Source organism: Arvicanthis niloticus, chromosome 23 (genome assembly GCF_011762505.2).
Source record: "Arvicanthis niloticus isolate mArvNil1 chromosome 23, mArvNil1.pat.X, whole genome shotgun sequence".
Classification (NCBI taxonomy): domain Eukaryota; kingdom Metazoa; phylum Chordata; class Mammalia; order Rodentia; family Muridae; genus Arvicanthis; species Arvicanthis niloticus.
The window spans coordinates 7507796-7525141 of NC_133430.1; the positions used below are offsets into that span (position 1 = coordinate 7507796).

A 17346-nucleotide genomic window follows, 5' to 3' on the forward strand; every position below is an offset into this window, starting at 1 on the left:
AGTAACTCGTGAATATATACTTTATACGTGTATCGATTCCCTAACAATAATAAAGGTCTGACGAGGGTTCGCTCTATCCAACCTACTATGCCGGGCTATTTTGCCTGCGTTTTAAAAACTAAGGTAGATACATACACATATTGACGCGCGTGAATTTTGAAGGCAGTTGGGAGGCTTATGTGTGTGCTTCTATAACCCTAACCAAGTCACACATCATTCCCAGCAGCCAGGGACCCTTAAGTCGCTTCCTGAGCAGGAGTCGCCATTCGGCTTTCCACCCAGCGTTTTGCCGCAGGCTCCTCTCAGCTTCCGGCTTCCAAACCCCACCTGCCCCTCCTCTGCTGCGCCACAAGCCCCCATTCTTTTGAAGCAACCTTGGGGTCCACAAAGGGCTCCTCCTCTGCGGAAGCTGGGGGTTTGTCGAAAGGGATGTTTTACATCAACCTTATCAGGCGCCGAATCGAGTAGCAGCGGCGACTGGCCTGGAGACAACAGTCTACTCCCCACTAGGTCGACACCCTAATAATCAGTCAGGGGGTAGAATCTGAACAGACGAGGGAGGGCACTGCACATCCCCAGTGGCGCGTGCCCAGTGGGGAACGCGCGTCCAGAGGATCCCCGAGCCTCCTGGCAGGTGCCCCGCCCGCGTCTCGCGTGCGCACTCGGGCACAGTCGGTCCACTGCTCCGAAGAGTTCAACCGAAACCCAGCAGTAATGTTCCCGGGGCCGTGCCAGAGAGCTGCCTCGCGAGGCCATGAGGGTCGGTCCGGAGGCCTGGGAACAGAGCCGAACTATGGGACCCAGGGCACACACAGCACGGCTCGGCGCCCCGCCCGCGCTCCTGTGCGCGTGCGCCACCCGCAATCTCGGTTTCGCACTGGGCACCCCGCCCCACACGATTCCTACGGCGAACCGCGAGGACCAAAGAGTGGCGGATCGCCGCGGGCCGAGGGCGGGGCGTCGCGCTGAGGTCAGCGCGGCGGCGGTCGGCCCCGCGGTGGTTGGCTGCGCCGCGCTGGCCGCGCCCTGGTTGGCTTGCAGGTCGCGGGCTGGGCGGCCGGCCGGGCTGAGGTCGGGGCTCGGGCGCCGGCCGGGTTTACGCCGTGCTGGGTTCCGCCGCGGTCCGGGTCGGTGACGGCGCGCGAGGGCGCGGCCAGGCGCTGAGGGCGGGGACGGCGTGCGGGCGTGCGGGCGGCGCCTAGGGGAGGAGACCGGCCCATGGACCCGCGGGGCCCGGTGCCCCAGACTCGGTGCCGCCGGGACGGAGCCCAAGATGTCGGCCTAGGCCGGGCTGCGACGACAAGGACTGAGCGGCTACTGGACGCCGGGGTGCACGGCCGCTGGGCCGGGGAGTGCTGGCTCTGACGCCGGGGCGCACGGGCAGCGAGAGGCCGGCGCGTGGGGAGCGGGCCGCGCGGCACCATGTCGGCCAAGGTGCGGCTCAAGAAGCTGGAGCAGCTGCTCCTGGACGGGCCGTGGCGCAACGAGAGCGCCCTGAGCGTGGAGACGCTGCTGGACGTGCTGGTGTGCCTTTACACCGAGTGCAGCCACTCGGCGCTGCGCCGCGACAAGTATGTGGCGGAGTTCCTCGAGTGGGGTGAGTAAGGTGCCACTCGCCCCCCTGCGCCTCTCACTCCTCGCACCCGCGCCGGGCCTCCCTGGTCCTGCTCTCCGGAGCCACATCCTCCGTTCGCACTCCCCCCACTCCCGGCCATCGCCCTGGCCGCTTCCTAGACCCACCCTCCGAGTCTGGATATCATTTCCTGCAGCGCTCCCTGGGATATCCGCCCTGCCCCCGCCCCGGACTAGCCTTTGGGGTCCAGAGTCGGGCCTGGAGCTACCCCTCCCAACCCTAGACTCTGCCGGGTGGGAGGGCAGCCCCTGTGCCTTTTGCATCTCCTCAACCCCCCGCCCTTGATCGGTGGGCCTTCCGAATGCATCGTCCCACAGCCCAGCCCCTAGGGCTCCACCCAGGTGACAGCCTGTCCACCTCCCCTGGATGTCCAGGGCCTGAATATCCCTTTCCTTTAGCACCTCCAAGCGATTTTTCAAATGTTAAAGGCTTTATTTCAAATACACCATACAAAAGCCCACTCCCACCCCCGACTCCGGAATTGTAATCGTGTTAGACTCGTGATATTTCAGTGTGTGTGTGTGTATGTGTGTGTTGGGGGGTGGGGACAGCTAGAACTGTCACTTAAAAACTTGTATATCTGATCTTGGGTATTCGGTTCATTTAGGGTTCTGATGCAGTAACGATAGGTCGGATAACCTATTGTGCTTTATTAGGACCAATACTTGATTAAGTCATTCATTGACAGTCCCCAAGACAGGTTAGAGTGTAAGTAAGGGTTCAGCCGAATAGTGATTTCCCCGCAAGACCCTTGGTTCTCTCCCGAGGACTGAGGAGGAGGAAGTGTGGCTTGGATTCAGGTCCAGCTCTGTAAATCTTGCCCTTGGTTGCTTTCGTCATTGGGCCAAGACTGTGCAGTTTGAACCAGTCATTTCTAATCTTTGGGACAGATAAAGTTGTTATTTACAGGAGGAAACAAATGTGTTCCACATGGAGGCCTCCTCCTCTAACGTTGCCGGCCGGAATCCGGAGCTGTATGTAGAATAATGCTCATTTTAGAGGGCTTCTGTCTGATTGCCATTCAGTGAGATGTTGCTGCAGATGTTTGGGGGCAGCTGGAGGAGGGATGATGGGGGCTTTGTTGTGAGGGGCCTCTGCTCTCCGTCACATAGAGGACTGTGCCCTTAGTTGAGAGTAGTGGCTTTCTGGAGTGACACGATTTCTAGTTGGATAGTGAACTGACTTCAGAGTTTCTTTGAAAGTGAGGTCTTTAGTGCTTGCTGCAATCCGAGCCTTCTCAATATTGGATCAGCCATTCTTAGCACTGGATCTTGAGATCTAGGCAGTTCCACTGTCAGGTTCAGCTGGGCGTCTAACCTGAGAGTGAGGAGGCAGTGAGAGGTGAGGAGGTGCAGAGGGAAAGCCCATTTCCCTCAGGAGGTGTGGTTCAGGTGTCCTCTGGCCTGGGACCTGGGAAGCACCAGGACTGGATGTGCCAGAAGGCTGGGTGCTCTTCCCAGGAGGACACTCTGCTCTGCTCGGCATGTGGAGAAGGCAGGTTTTGTAACATTTGACCTTTCTAAATCTAAACAGAAGCTGTGTGCTGTAGTGTAGACATAGTTTTAAAATTGTGTTTTAGCTCTTGGAAATTGTGATTACAAAAAATTATCCTCTTAGCTCAGTTCCTAATGTATATCTTTAATTAAGAGCAACCCAGCTGTGATGGCACACACCTGTAATCCCAGCGTTTGGGAGGCAGAGACAGGAAGTTAAGTATTGAAGGTTAGCCTCAGCTGCGTGGGGAGTTTGAAGCCATCGTGGGGTATCTGAGAGAGAGTGTCCCTGAACAACAAAAAACAAATTACAGAACAGAATGGTCTTACATACAAGATAGCATTTTAATGAAATAGTACCATAGTTCAGACTGCCAGGTCCTCTTACGTATGCCCCTGTGTGCGTTGTCATAACCTTGAAGTGGTGTGTTTCCAGTGAAGACATATGTGGTCTCTGTAGGTGTTTGGTGACAAGACAAAGAATTGTCTTCCTAATAAGACCATCCTAGAGCACTAACTAACTTCATTCTGCCTGTTCGGGAGCCTCTGAGAGCTTGTTTGTCCCACCACACTTGGCAAGACTCTAGTGACCAGCAGGTAGGTTCTTGGAACTTAGGAAACAGCCAACTCAGCCCTGAAGAAACTTAAGGGAAATCCTTGAGAAATTTGGAAAATAAAAGTAATAAGAAGTTTTTAAGTTGTAAAGGTGGTTCCCGGTTTCCCTGTGGCCTCTGTGTTTGTTGGATTTGTCACCACAGGGCGGTCCTCACCTTGCCTTTGATTATGTTTATCATCTGATTGGTTTCCTCCATGAAATTCCGGACTGTGATTAAAAGTTGGAAATACCATGCCTTGTGTGTGTGTTTCCTAAAATGTAAATTAGAAGCTGCTTGAAGCGCAGCTTATGAAACACTTTAAAGTTTCCACTGGCCAATGGTAACAAATACAGACACCCCAGCTGCTGTCTTTTCTCTTTGTCTTTCTCTTTATATAAAAATGTGTTTTCACATAGGGAGTTTCTCCACAGCTCAGGTGTAATCTTTGAAAGCATCGCTGTTTTGAAACCCCAGCTGGCCTCTGTCCTGGGCATCTTCTCTGGAGTGTTTAACCCTTTAACCAGCAGAGCTGAGCCTTTTATCCTCCTGGTTATTCCTTGTAGCTTTCTCTGGCTCCCCTTCTTCCTCCTCTTCATCCTCCTCTTCATCCTCCTCTTCTTCTTCCTTCTCTTCCTCCTCCTCTTCCTCCTCCTCTTCTTCCTCCTTCTCTTCTTCCCCCTCTTCCTCCTCCTCCTCCCCTTCCTCCTCCTCTTTTGTTTATTCATTGCAGGGTTTCTCTATGTAGAAGAGGCTGAACTCAGAGCTCCACCTGCCTCTGCCTCTTGAGTGCCCGGAATTCAAGGTACTCGACACCACACCTGGTAAGCAGTTTTTAAAATTCTTTAATACAATTTTTCTTTTTCTTTTTTCATGTCTGAGTGTTTCCAGTGTGTGCACTTAGATGCACTCCATGCAATGCAGTACTCTCATAGGCCAGAAGAGGGTGGCACAAGCCCTGGGACCAGCTTTACAGACAGTTGTGAGTTGTCCTGTGGGAACTGGGAATCAAACCTGGAACCTCTCGGAGAGCAGCCAGGGTGCTCTTAACCTTTCAGTCATCCTTCAGCCTCTATAAAAAAACATCTGTGTGAGCACAGGCACGTGTGTTATGGTGCATGTGTGGCATCTAGCAGGAGCCAGCTCTCTCCACCCTGAGTGTCCTGGGCATGGGAGTCAGGCTTGGTGGCCAGCACTTTTACACTAAGTCACTTCACCATCACTGTGACCATACGTCCTAAGCCCGGATGGTCCTCAGTATCTCAGAATGCCTGGTGATTTCCGTGGTTTCTATGGTTTCAATGATTTCTGTGGATGTCTGTGGATAACATGAACACACTTTTTAAAATTAAGAGATTTAGGAAACAGATCTTCTAATAAGCTCTGAGTCAGAAGGAATTGCTGGAGGTTGCGTGATTAAAAACAGGCCACCATGATTTCTGTTTTATAAGTAGGTCCTTACCCTGTGACACAGCGTAAGGCACGAGCTAGACAGTGAAAACAATTAAACATTAACAGGCCGGTCTGGTCCTGCTCGGTGTCCTCACACCACTGTGAGGACTGAAAAGCGAGCCGACAGCAGTGTGTGCCTTCATCTCCAAACACTGAATTGCAGTTGAAGAGTTCTCAGACAGAGTGATGTAGCTGGGCCACCTGCTCGGAAGTTTATCTTGTGTGGTGAATTGCTCTCTGCAAAGTGCTCAAGGGTAACTTAGGGAAGTGAGCCTACTGCAGGGCTGGCAGGCAGGTCCTCTCTGCCTCCTCCCACTCAGCCTCTTGCTGGGGAGCCAGGTGCCCAGGTTGCTGTCTAGACATCAGAGGTATGTGATCAATCTGTGAGCGGCAAGACTCAATCCCAAACACTGTAACATGGCCTAAGAAGAGCCAGTGTGTTTTTTATTAGAGAGGAGAAAGTACTTTTAATTTTTTAAAACTTTTTTATGTATTTTGTGAATATGTCTGTGGACCACCAAATGTGGAAGTCAGAGGACAGCTTCTTGGGGTAAGCTCTGTCCTTCTTCGTGAGTTCCGGGGATCAAACTTAGGTTTGCTAGTGAGCAGCACCGTTACCTGCTGAAAACATTGCACTGGCCCTGAAAGTAGTTTCTGAGACTGATAACGTTAATTAATCTACTAATTAATAGATGAGACCAAATATGGGCTTTACATTTTATTATTTATTTATTTTTAAGAAATTAGAATCTGGATAGGGATTTAGCTTACTTGGCAAAGCATGTAAAAATTCCGGGTTTGCTTTCTGACACTGTGTATAAATTTGGCATGGTGGTTCCTGCCTGTGATCCAAAGTTGTGGAGATGGAGGCAGGAAGATCAGAATTCAAGGTCAGCCAGGGCTATGTGAGACCCTGGGGCAAAAAAAAACCAACCAACCAACCAACCAAACAAACAAACAAAAAACACTTTTAAAAGTCAAAACAGCATGACCAGATAGTCTTATCTGAACCCAGTGAGAAGATACATATTGGGTTCCTTTCTACTTTGATTTTTTTTTTTTATATTTTACTTCTTTTTAAAATGTTACTTTGTGTGTGATGGTGAGTGCGCCTCAGTGCATGTGTGGGGGTCAGCTCACTGTACGTGTGAATGAATCTCTCTGGGCTTTTCAGAGGAGTATATACAGGATTATCAGGCTTGGTGGCAAGTTCCTTTGTACCCTCTGAGCCATCTCACTGGCTCTGACTTTTAATTTTTATTTATTTATTTTGAGGCAGAGTTTTATGCAATCCAGACTGCCCTAGGATTCTGTGTAGCCAGAGATGACCTTGAACTTTTAATCTCTGACCTTTGTCTCCCAAGCCTTGGAATCAGACCCCGGTTGTCACACCAGCTGTTACTGAAGTTTTATTCTCAGATACCTAGGATAGTGTGTAACAACAGGACCTTAAGATTTCCTCAAGGTACATGGGAGCTCACCGTCCTTACTGACGAAGATGAGGAAACTGAGGAATGAGGTCTTCCGGTCCTGAGATTTCGACAGTGTGATGTATTTAAGACAGTTTGGGAAGAGGCTGTAGCATCAGTCCCCACATAGTAAATCTTTTTCACAATTTTTTAAATTTAAAATCTACCAGAAAAAAACTTGTGTGTACAGACTAGACAAACCTATGAGGTAGAGGTTATTCTCTGCGTTTGAAACAAATCTTTGTTGACCATTAGTTTTTGGTTTGTGTCATTGGTTGGTGGGTAACCAGCAATTGTTTTTAGATGAACACTGTCCAAAATAAGATTACAAGGAAATTTGGATTTTTTTTTCCTTAGGAATGTGTTAAAAATTCAAAAACTTTGACTTATTTCATTCAAATTCTGCCCTTGGATGTGAAGCTTACCCCACGAAGGTGATTTCTAACATTATGGAACCCGTGATCTCCAGGATGGGACTTCTGAGACACTGTGGGGCCCACCCTATCCCGTGATCCTCTCCCTTAGTAAGCTGGTTCTAAGCGTTTCCTCTAATTCTGAGGCAGCATCTAGCTGTGTGTGTCTCCTCTTTGAGGACCACAGTCGTCTTTGGTCCTCCTGGCTGCCTGGTGCTGGTTGATTTTTGGCTTTTTCTTTGGGTCTCCTTTGGCCTAGCTAAAGCTCTTGACCCCCAGATGTAAGTGGGGGGGGTCCCCATTTACTTTGTAAAGTTCAAAGCCTTTACAGGATCAGTTTCTGCCTGCCTGCCTGCCTGCCTGCCTGCTGCCTGCCTGCCTTTCTGTTTTGACAGTTTCTCCGTGTAACAGCCCAGCTGTCCTGGAATTCCCTGTGTAGACTAGGCTAGCCTTGAACTCACAGAGATCCAGGTGCCATTGTCTCCCGCCAAGCTCACTCGGTTTTTCATTCATTGCTTTTTCTATTAGAAGCGCCTGCCATGCTTCATAATGGTGCTTTTCTAAACCCTCAGCCCAGCGCTGGAGTTTAAAGTGGACCTAAAGGGTCCAAGTAGTCGTAGTCATAGTGAAGTTAACCGTGTTTCTGTTAAACACAGATTTTCTGTCTGCGTTTGCTTTTACTACTGTGACACATTTATAGAAAGCCAGGTAGAGCTGTGGAGTTGAAACAGAACAGCAGGCCTTTGCTGCCTCTGCCTCAGACTGTGACTTACCTGCCTGTAAGTGAGGATGACGCCACACTGGCAGTGTGGAGAGGAACACGGAGACACAGAGCTAAGGCTGCATTCACTGCCACCTGAAGTTGAGTGTCAGGGTCCAGGGCTGGTAGGATAACAGGTCCTTAGAAGTGGCAAGGGGCTGAAGAGATGAGATGGCTTAGCAGTTAAAAGCACCGGCTGGTTTTCCAGAAGACCTGGGTCTTATTCCCAGCATCCATGTGGTGGCTGTAATAACCCTGTAATTCCAGTTCTCCAGCGGACCTGACACCCCCTCCTGGCCTCTGAGGGTACCTCCACATGTGTAGTATACAGACACGCATTCAGACGAAACACCATACACATTAAAACCGACTGATCTGGGCCCCCCCAGTCTTGGGCAGTAGGGTGGGGGTGTCACTGTGGAGAAGCGTGTCAGGCTGCTTATTAGTGTCCTGGCTTGCACAGCACAGGCCTCTGATTCGTCCCTTTGGTACCTACCACCTGCCTGTCCCTTGGCCTCAGCATCTTCCACTGCCAGCCCTGGAGACAGCCTTTGTTTTCTGTCTGTTTTTCCAGATACTGCTACATAGTTTGGCTTACGTTGATATTCAGTGTTGCCGTTCTTACCGGCAGGTGAAGATTATCACAGCTAACCTATAAAGAGTTCACTTGGTTATCTTTTCTAAGGGGATTTTTTTTTATGTGATTGGAGTAAATTATTTGCCTTTAGCTTGACTCTCAGTGAACAGACCTGAATTTCACACTAGGTTTTTATTTATTTCATTTGTTTTTTAATTTACTTGAAACAAGATTCCACTGTGTGGCCCTGGCTATCTCTGAGCTGGCCGTGGAGCCCAGGCTGACCTTGAACTCACAGCTCCTTCTGCCTCTGCCTCTGAGTGCTGGCACTAAGGTATACACCACCATGCTTGGCTTCGTAAGATGTTTTACATAGAACACCCTATCTAGTCACATGCCTCACGGAGTCTGCCATGTTTTCTGCTTCACTTGAGGTTGTTTTTTGGGCTTTTTCTACTGAACCGATATCCATAGATTTCTTTCCATTTCTAATGGTTTTTTTCTCTCTTTGGAGGTGGGGGACGATTTGAGATTGGCCTGGAACTTGATACACCTGCCCAGGCTGACCTCAGCCTTCCATATTCTCGTGCAGCTGCCCGGAGTGCACTCCCGGCTTTAGTGGGGATTGCTTTTGTTTCTCTCCTTCATTTATCCCCCCCTGGATTGTGTGTGTGTCTTTTCCCTTTAAGGGAGTGGAGTTTTTGTTTGTTTTGTTTGTTGTGTTGTGTTTTAGTAGCTTCCTGAGAGAGAGGGTTCATCAGAGGTAAATGTTTGAAACTTGATCTGCCTAAAAAATGTCGTCCCCTCCCAGCTGGGATGACAGTGTGCCTGGACTTGGGCTCTGAGGACGGAAGAAAGGACTTCCTTGAGCTGTGTGAAGTATTCCTGCTTCTGTTGCTGGTCCACTGAGGCTCTGCAGCTGCTGTGTGAGCGTTCTGTTATGTGCTTCTGAGTGAGGACGTCCCTTATGCAGCCTGTTTCCCTAGTGCCAGCTCTCATGTCTAGGTGTTCATGTTCTTTAGTATTTCTTTGACAGTATCTTTTTTTTATTTTATGATGGCAATAGCTTTTAAATGTTTTTATGTTTTAATTGACTTATGCACATATATATTGCTCGGACATTTTCTTCTTTCATTCTTGTTTCTTTCTGTGTGTGTGTGTGTGTGTGTGTGTGTGTGTGTGTGGTGTGCATGTGTGAGCATGAACCTATGTAGAGGACACAGTAGACATTGGGTGTCTTCTCCAATTGTTCTCTACCTTAGGTTTTGAAACTGTCTCTACTGAACCTGAAGCTCCCAGACTGCTAGACTAGAGGGCCAGTGAGCTCTGAGGTGTACCTGTCTCTGCTCCCCCAGCGCTGGGTAACAAATGACCAGTGAGCTCTGAGGTGTACCTGTCTCTATTCCCCCAGCGCTGAGTTACAGGTGTGCCAGGGCAGCTTTTATGTGGATGGCGCACAGCAAGTGCTTTGCGCACTGAGCCCCTCCCCCACCTCCCCTCCTTCCTTCCTCCCTGGGGGTGGGAGTTAGATGCTCAGTATAGAGAGCATTTCCTGTTTCCAGGGACTCCAGTTTGGAACTTGCGCCTACAAAGGGTGGCCCACAGTGCCTGTAACTTCACAGTGCCTGTGACTTCAGCTCCAAGGGATCTCGCATTCTTTCCTGGCCTGTTTGGATGCCTGTGACATACACTCATACAGGCACATATAAAGAAATTTTTTTTTCTTTCTTTTTTTTTTTTTTTCTTTTCCAAGACAGGGTTTCTTTGTATAGTAACCCCTGGCTGTCCTTTAACTCACTTTGTAGACCAAGCTGCCCTCGAACTTACAGAGATCTTCTTGCCTCTGTCTCCTGAGTGCTGGGATTGAAGGCATGCACCACCATGCCTAGCTCAATAAAAATCTTAGAAAGAAAGGAAAGGAGAAAGAAAGAAAGAAAGAAAGAAAGAAAGAAAGAAAGAAAGAAAGATAGATATGTCCCTATAAATGTGATAGGCAGTGCCAGAACTGGTAATTTGGTACCGAAGTTTTTCTCTTGATCTTGAAAGTTTCCCGAAGGAAAAGTTACCCATCTCCCATCTCTGTGGGATAGCAGAGTAGGCGTGGCTGCAGTAGCTGGGAAGGTGTGGGAGGTGGAGGTCAGCTGGGCAGGCTGAGGAACCGCTGCTACCACAAGCTCCCGCAGGCCTGTTTCCTGCCACTGCTCCTCAGCCTGCCACTCAAGCACACACAGGTTTCAGGTTTGCAGCTCAGCTAAGTTAAAGGCTGCTTGTCCAGCTTCTTTCCCCACTGCAGAGCTGCACGGCCATTGCCAGACCGCTGTTGTCTCTCTTCCTTGATTCCGCAGTTCTTTATTTTGTTAGGGTTTGGGATTGAACACGGAGCTTTATGTAAACTAAACTAACTCTGCGCCGTTGAGCTGCATCCCCAGCCCCACAAAGTATTAGGAAGGGCCCGGGATGTACCAGCACTGTGCTGCTGAACAAAACACAGCTCAGCTGATGGGGTGGAGACGGTCGTCTACTTAAAGGGTGTGCCCTGTTCTGAGGCCCTGCGCAGGTGGCTAGAGACCTTTGCTTACTCTTTCTTTTGATCTGGATACATCTGCTGTTTCAGTTTCCCTGTTTCAGTTTTCTGGAAGGGACCCAGGTTGAGTAAAGAGGAAGCAGACAGAGATGCTGGAGACAGAGACTTTTAAAAAGTTAACCTGGGCAGTGTTGAGGAAACATGAAGAGGCATCATGGGAGCAGCAGGTGGAGAAGTGGCTGGGAATGCTGTGCTCCAGCCTGGCCAGCCAGGGCTTCAAAGAGCATTTCACTCAAGTATAGATGGTGTCTAAGCTATTTCCCAAGTCAGGTACCAGGATGGCTTTACATGACCAAATGATGAACCTGGATGCGGTCCCCACATAAGAAATAGTTCTTTTTTTTTTTTTTTTTTTTTTTTTGGAAGCAAGGCTTATATTAATGAAGTTTTGATAGCTCTTGTGAAATATTTTAAGAGGATTTCAATTAAAACTGGAAGTCTTTCATAAATTGAAATTTATTTTTTTCAAGACAGGATTTCTCTGTGTAGCCCTGGCTGAGTTGGAACTCACTCTGTAGTCCAGGCTGGCCTCGAACTCAGAAATCCGCCTGCCTCTGCCTCCCAAGTGCTGGGATTAAAGGCATGTGCCACCACTGCCTGGCTCATAAATTGAAATTTAAATTGAATTATACAGCTGATTGTTTTAGTGGAAAAAGTTTCTTCATGTGCTCCTATCCACTCTACAATGACCCTGCCTCGGTTTCCTTCATGCTGGGATTACAGGATTGTCCCACCTGTAATGCCTAGATCCTTAGTAACAGGGTTTTTTTTTTTTTTTTTTTTTTTTTTTTTTTTTTTTTTTTGATTTTTGTTTTTGTTTCTTAAAGAAGCTGGGTAGGGGGTGCATACTCTAATCCCAGAGCTGGGAGATGGATCCAGTAGGATCAGGGGCTGGGCTGGGACACGTGCTACCTAGCTAGCCAAGCCTGAATGAGCTCTAGGTTGTGAGAGACCCCTGCCTCAGAAAATAGAGTAGAGAGGGGTCGAGTGAGGTGTGACCCCTGGCTGACCCCTAGTGAACCCTTGCTCACGCACTGGATTCAGGTACTTGTGTATACACTGCGCACACGTACACACACACACACACACACACATACCCACACACCAGAAAACCCAAACAACTCCAGGTGTATAGCTCACTGGTTTTACATGAGCATCTGTCCATCTACCTGCAGAATGTCTGACTGCCTCACCGGGGACCCCGAGTGAGCTGATGGTGCCCAGTTGCCACCTTAGCTCTAAGCAGTCACCAGGCCACTTCCTTACATGTTTGCCTACACTGGTTATTCCTGCTTCATCCCACAAGGGGCTTACTCTGGCTGATATTACCCTCGTGGTGAACCCCCTGCCTCATCCGCCCCAGTGTGGGATGAGTTAACAGAGACCACTTGCCTATCTTGTTTTTCACTAGCATGTTTTCAGGGTTCTGCCCAGGCTGCGCCGTGTCTCTGTTCACTCCTGTCATCACTGAGTGTCGCTCTATCATGTAGCAAGTTGTTTATCCATTCATCAGTTGGTGCCCATTTGGTTTCCAGTGGCTGTTAGGAATAATGTAATATCAGTGTACAGTTCCTGTATGGACATGCGTTTTCATTCCTCTTGGGCTTAGCGATGGCAGAGGTGGCAGCTCTGTTTCTGGTGTTTTGAGGAACTACAGATTGTGCTCCGCAGCAGGGGCCGCAGCAAGTCTTCTGCATGTCTGCTGCGTGCTCTGACTTTGTCCTGCTGTTTCTGTGGGCAGAGTCCTCAGTGTCGATGCCTTGATGCTTCTTAGTGGCTCGTGTTTAACACCTTTTCCTCTGTCTGTGACTATTTGTCTTTTTTTGTTTTGCTTTGTTTGAGACAGGGTTTCTCTGTGTAGCCCTGGCTGTCCTGGAACTCACTCTGTAGACCAGGCTGGCCTCGAACTCAGAAATCTGCCTGCCTCTGCCTCCAAGTGCTGGGATTAAAGACGTGCGCCACCATTGCCCAGCTATTTTTTTTTTTTTTTTTTTTTTTTTTTTTTTTTTTTTAATATTCAAATTCTTTGCCTATTTAAAATTGAATCTGTTTTATTTTCATCGTTGTATTGAGTTATTTATAGGATACAAGTCCCATATCAAACGCGTGGTTTGTTCCCAGCTTCTGTTCTTCGCGTTGTCCTTTGACGCACAAGAGTAATTCTGATGAAGTCCGGCTTGTTTCTCTTTAGCCGCCTTTGGTTTCACAGCTAAGGAGTCATTGCCAGATCCAAGGTCACTGCCTTTTACACCAGTTCTCCTTTGTGTGTCCTCTGCAGTCTCTTCTCCTGCTTTCCGCTTTCTCCTTTCCTTTGTTGCTTAGTTTGTTTTTAGACGTGGTCTCCTTAAGTAGCTCCAGCTGTCTGTGAACCCACAATTCCCCTGCACCAGCCCTAGTCTGGGTTTTTTTTTGTTTTGTTTTGTTTTGTTTGTTTGTTTGTTTTGAGACAGGATCTTTATACATAGCCCCAGGTGGTGGGAAACTCACTGTGTAGCCCAGGCTGGCCCTGAACTCAAAGAAATCCAGCTGCTTCTGCCTCTCAAGTGATGGGATTAAAGGCACACACCACCACTGCTGGCTGGCTGTCACATGTCCCAGCACCTGGGAGGCAGAGACAAAGAGGATCACTGTGAGCTCAAGACCACCTTTGCCTGTAGAGTGAGTTCCAGGACAGCCAGCGCTATATAAAGAGACCTGGCCTCAAACAACAGTTAAAAGATTAAAACCATAATTTTTATTTTTATGTATATGAGTGCTTTGCATGCATGCTTTGTGTACCCTGTGCATGCAATGCCCATAGAGGCCAGAAGAGGGCATCAAATCCCCTTGGGTCTGGAGCTGCAGACAGTTGTGAGCTGTTGCTTGGGTGCTGGGATTTGAAGGTCCCTTGAAAGAGTAGTTTGTGCTTTTAACCACCAAGCCATTTCTCCAGCCTCTGTGCTTAGATGTTTTAATCTGTAAAGCTGAGGCAGCAGTTTTGCAAACTCTGGGCCAGCCTGTTCTATGTAGTGAGACCTTTGTTCAGAAACAAAGCAAAGCAAAACAATACCCTGCCAATCCTTCACCCCCCAAATTCTATGTGCTGAGAAGGAAATGTACTTCTTTGCAGTTTGGGTACAGTTTCTTTCTCTGTGGAGTAATTGTTCTGGAGACCCGGACAGGGACACTGGGAGGTAGAGGAGCGCTGGTGGTTCTGCTTGTGTTCACGCTGTTCTCAGGAGCATCCAGTCCTCACCGGTGAGTGTGCTGTTAGCTGGAACTTCCCTGCGTGGCCTTTATCCGGTGCTGAACTCTTCTGATTCTAGTTCATAGAGCAAGTATGTGATGAGAGGGTGTTGGGGTTCTGCCCTCTGCCTTTTCTGTCCATATTGAAATAGCCCTGCAGCTTTCCTCCTCCAGGAGCTTACATTATAGGCACTGCATTAGAAGCAGAGCCAGTCTTACCTTTGTGGGATAAATCTCACCGTGGTGTGTTCCTCATTTTTTGTGTTAGTGGAGTTGGTTTTTGGTGCTGTTTTATTGAGTATCTTGGTGTTTGAATTCATGAATGGGTCTCGTTTCCACATTGTGTACTTGGTTTTGTATGGGCCAGTTTTGGTCCCAAGCAATAAGAGACATTCCTTCTTGTTTGCCTGCTTGCTTTCTGCCTGCCTGCGTGTCTTCCTTCCTTCTTTCCTTCCTTTCTTTAATGAGTTGGAAGAATTGGTATTCTTTTTAAAAATGTATTAACTTTATTTGTGTATATATATGCTCAAGTCTGCTGGGAGAGCAAGTGTTCTTGAACAGCAAGCCGTCTTCCTAGTGCCTGTTTTTATTGTGTGTGTGTGTCTGTCTGTCTGTGTCTCTATGTGTGTCTTTATGCATGCGTGTGTCTTTCTGTCTTACTGTGTGTGTGTCTGTCTGTGTGTGTGTGTTGAGGTTTTCTTCTTTCTTTCTTTCTTTCTTTCTTTCCTTCTTTCTTTCTGGGACAAGACAGGATCTCACTATATAGTTTGGTCTGTTCTTAAAATCAGAGAGACGCTTACCTCTGCCACCCATGTGCTAGGATCAAAGGCGTGTGCTCCTCACATCCTGCTGTCTCTTTGTCTTTCTCTTTTTAAAAAGCATCTGTTTTCTCAGTAATTTCTAGTTTATTATCATGAATTATATAAAGATTATTTAATCTTTATATCTTTTAATTTGAGTTGGAGGTCTTGATCAGTTTCTTACTATGTGTGTGACTACAGTGAAGTCTGTCTTTCTTCCTCTTTGTCCTCTTTGGTGGTTCAGGGATAGAGATGTTGAGGAAGTAGTCTACCTTGGGCTGTGTCCTTAGCTTAGAAGCCTTTATGTTGGTGTAAAACATTGGAAACTAGTGAATAACTTTTCTGACAGATGCTATGACTAAAGCATTAGCCACTTAAAGCCCAAGTCTCGTGGCTCCATGCAGTGAGGGGACAGACGGGTAGACTTCCGCGGGCAGGTGAGTGGGAGGTCTGTGCGTGCATGCGAGCAACTGGCTTTCTTCACTGCTGCCGAGTCACCCTCAGCCACTGGTATTCTCATGTGTCCACCACTTTTTCTTGGATTGTTTTTGATATTTTGCTAGCGTCATTATGTGTGTGTGTCTACATACACAGTGCCTGCATATATTGCCCATATTTGTGTATGTATAACTAACACTTGGATTAAAGATGTCTTCGGTTCTCAGCTGACTTACAGTGAGTATGGAACAAGAGTAGAAATACTTGAAGGGACCCTGCTTGGTGGCCACGTGGTCGCCAAGGTGGGTAGCAGGATTCTATAAATGCGCTTTCTGAGGGTAAGGATCAGAATTTCAGGGTTTTCTTCACTGGTGCCCGGTTGCCTCTAGACATGGCTCTTTGTTGACACTGGAGCGTCAAGGTTGACAGTCCTTGGCTGTCAATTTTGTGATCGATTGTGTAGAAAACGTATTTGTAGTATAGACCAGTAGTTGTCCCCTTGGTGCCGTTCTTAATGTACCGGAACCCCGTCGATTAGCTTCTCCTCCAGCAGCATCTCCATGATGGTTGGTTGTATACTGTGAGTTAAACCCACGCGCTGTGGACTAGCGCCTGGGTCATCTCCACCCCTTTCCTTACATTACAATAACTGTCAAGAAAAGAGGAGTGTAGGGCTGGAATTATTTTTTTCCCACTGTAGTAGTTCTTGTTGATGACATGAAACTTTATTTAGAGGATTGTATTTACAGACTTAGAAACATTCTTAATAAAATGAACTTTAAGTGTTTTTTGAAATAAAAGTTGGTGTGGACATTTTCATGATTGTTTCTTATTTCCTGAGGAATTCTGCAGCGCCTTGTTTGAAAGGAAGTCTGCATGTTGAACAGCAGGAGAGCCTGCACAGACCTTGAAATCAGGTCCAGGGCTGGTACTGACCAAGTCTGGGAAGTATAGTTTATGCTGAATACTAAAACCATCCGTCCAGTTAGCTCTGCAGGATTTGCACAGAAGTTTTACCAGCTCGTAAAACTTTTATGGCCCAGAAGGAACGCCAGTAATAAACAGATTAATTCATAGCCACCCAGCTGGGCTTGGAGCTTGTTGTCTTGATGGGCTTCCATTGGAGATGCTACCCCTCTACTACATGGAGTCCATGTCGCAGGCTGGAGAGTGTGTATGCGTGAGGGCTCTTCAGCAGTGTGTCGCACCCCAGGACCAGAGGCCGTTTCCCTTCACTGTCCTCCCTCTACACCATGCAGTCTGATTTGACCTTTCCAGACACCGTGTCTGGTTTGCTGGGGGGCGTCCCTCTATGTGATGGGAAATTTGAAGTGAAAGGGGTATGCTCCACTCTCTCGCCAGCCCCTTACCTTCCTTGTGCTAGCCAGGGGTTCACCCAAGAGCTACAGGGCAGCTTCCTAGGACACTCCTGTCTCTCGTGGAACCACACAGACACAAGCTGTGCGGATGTGTGGCAGGCCTTGCTCCTTCCTGTCTCCAGTTTGGTCCCTCCTTCCACTGGGGGAGGTTGTAGATTATGTTAAGAGGCTGTGACTGCCACCTTTGCCAGGGGCCACTGCCAGGATTTCCAGCCTACTCTAAGGGAGCAAAGAGGATAGAAATGTGTGGTACCCTCTTAGTACCCTCTTCCCCAGAGCACTGGGGGCCCTTGTACGCGTGTCAGTGTAACAGATGGGCTCATGGCAGGCTTTACACACTGCTAGGATCTGACTGCTGGCTGGTGACCCTTCTGCACTGAAGGTAGTGAGGGTTCCATTTGTTTCGAGAAAGATCTTATGCAGCCCAGGCTGGCAGGGACTCCTCATCTTCCCGCCTCAGCCACCACGCCCAGCAGGACGTGGCTTTTAAGTATGGTCTTGAGCTTTTGGTTTTAATTGAACTTGAGAAC

The 17346-nt window shown here is 48.2% G+C and overlaps 1 protein-coding gene across 2 annotated transcripts in view; it reads left to right on the forward strand.

Moving 5' to 3' along the window:
* Positions 1-1165: 1165 nt before the first annotated feature.
* Cdc42bpb (CDC42 binding protein kinase beta) overlaps positions 1166-17346 on the forward strand; it is an 84244-nt gene continuing 68063 nt past the window's right edge. The window contains exon 1 of one of the 2 annotated variants that reach the window (XM_076921106.1): positions 1166-1597. In XM_076921106.1, the coding sequence (XP_076777221.1) occupies positions 1423-1597 (175 nt within the window). In that variant the 5' untranslated portion in view covers positions 1166-1422. The remainder of the gene's footprint in view (positions 1598-17346) is intronic. The other variant, XM_076921107.1, reaches the window with a different exon arrangement.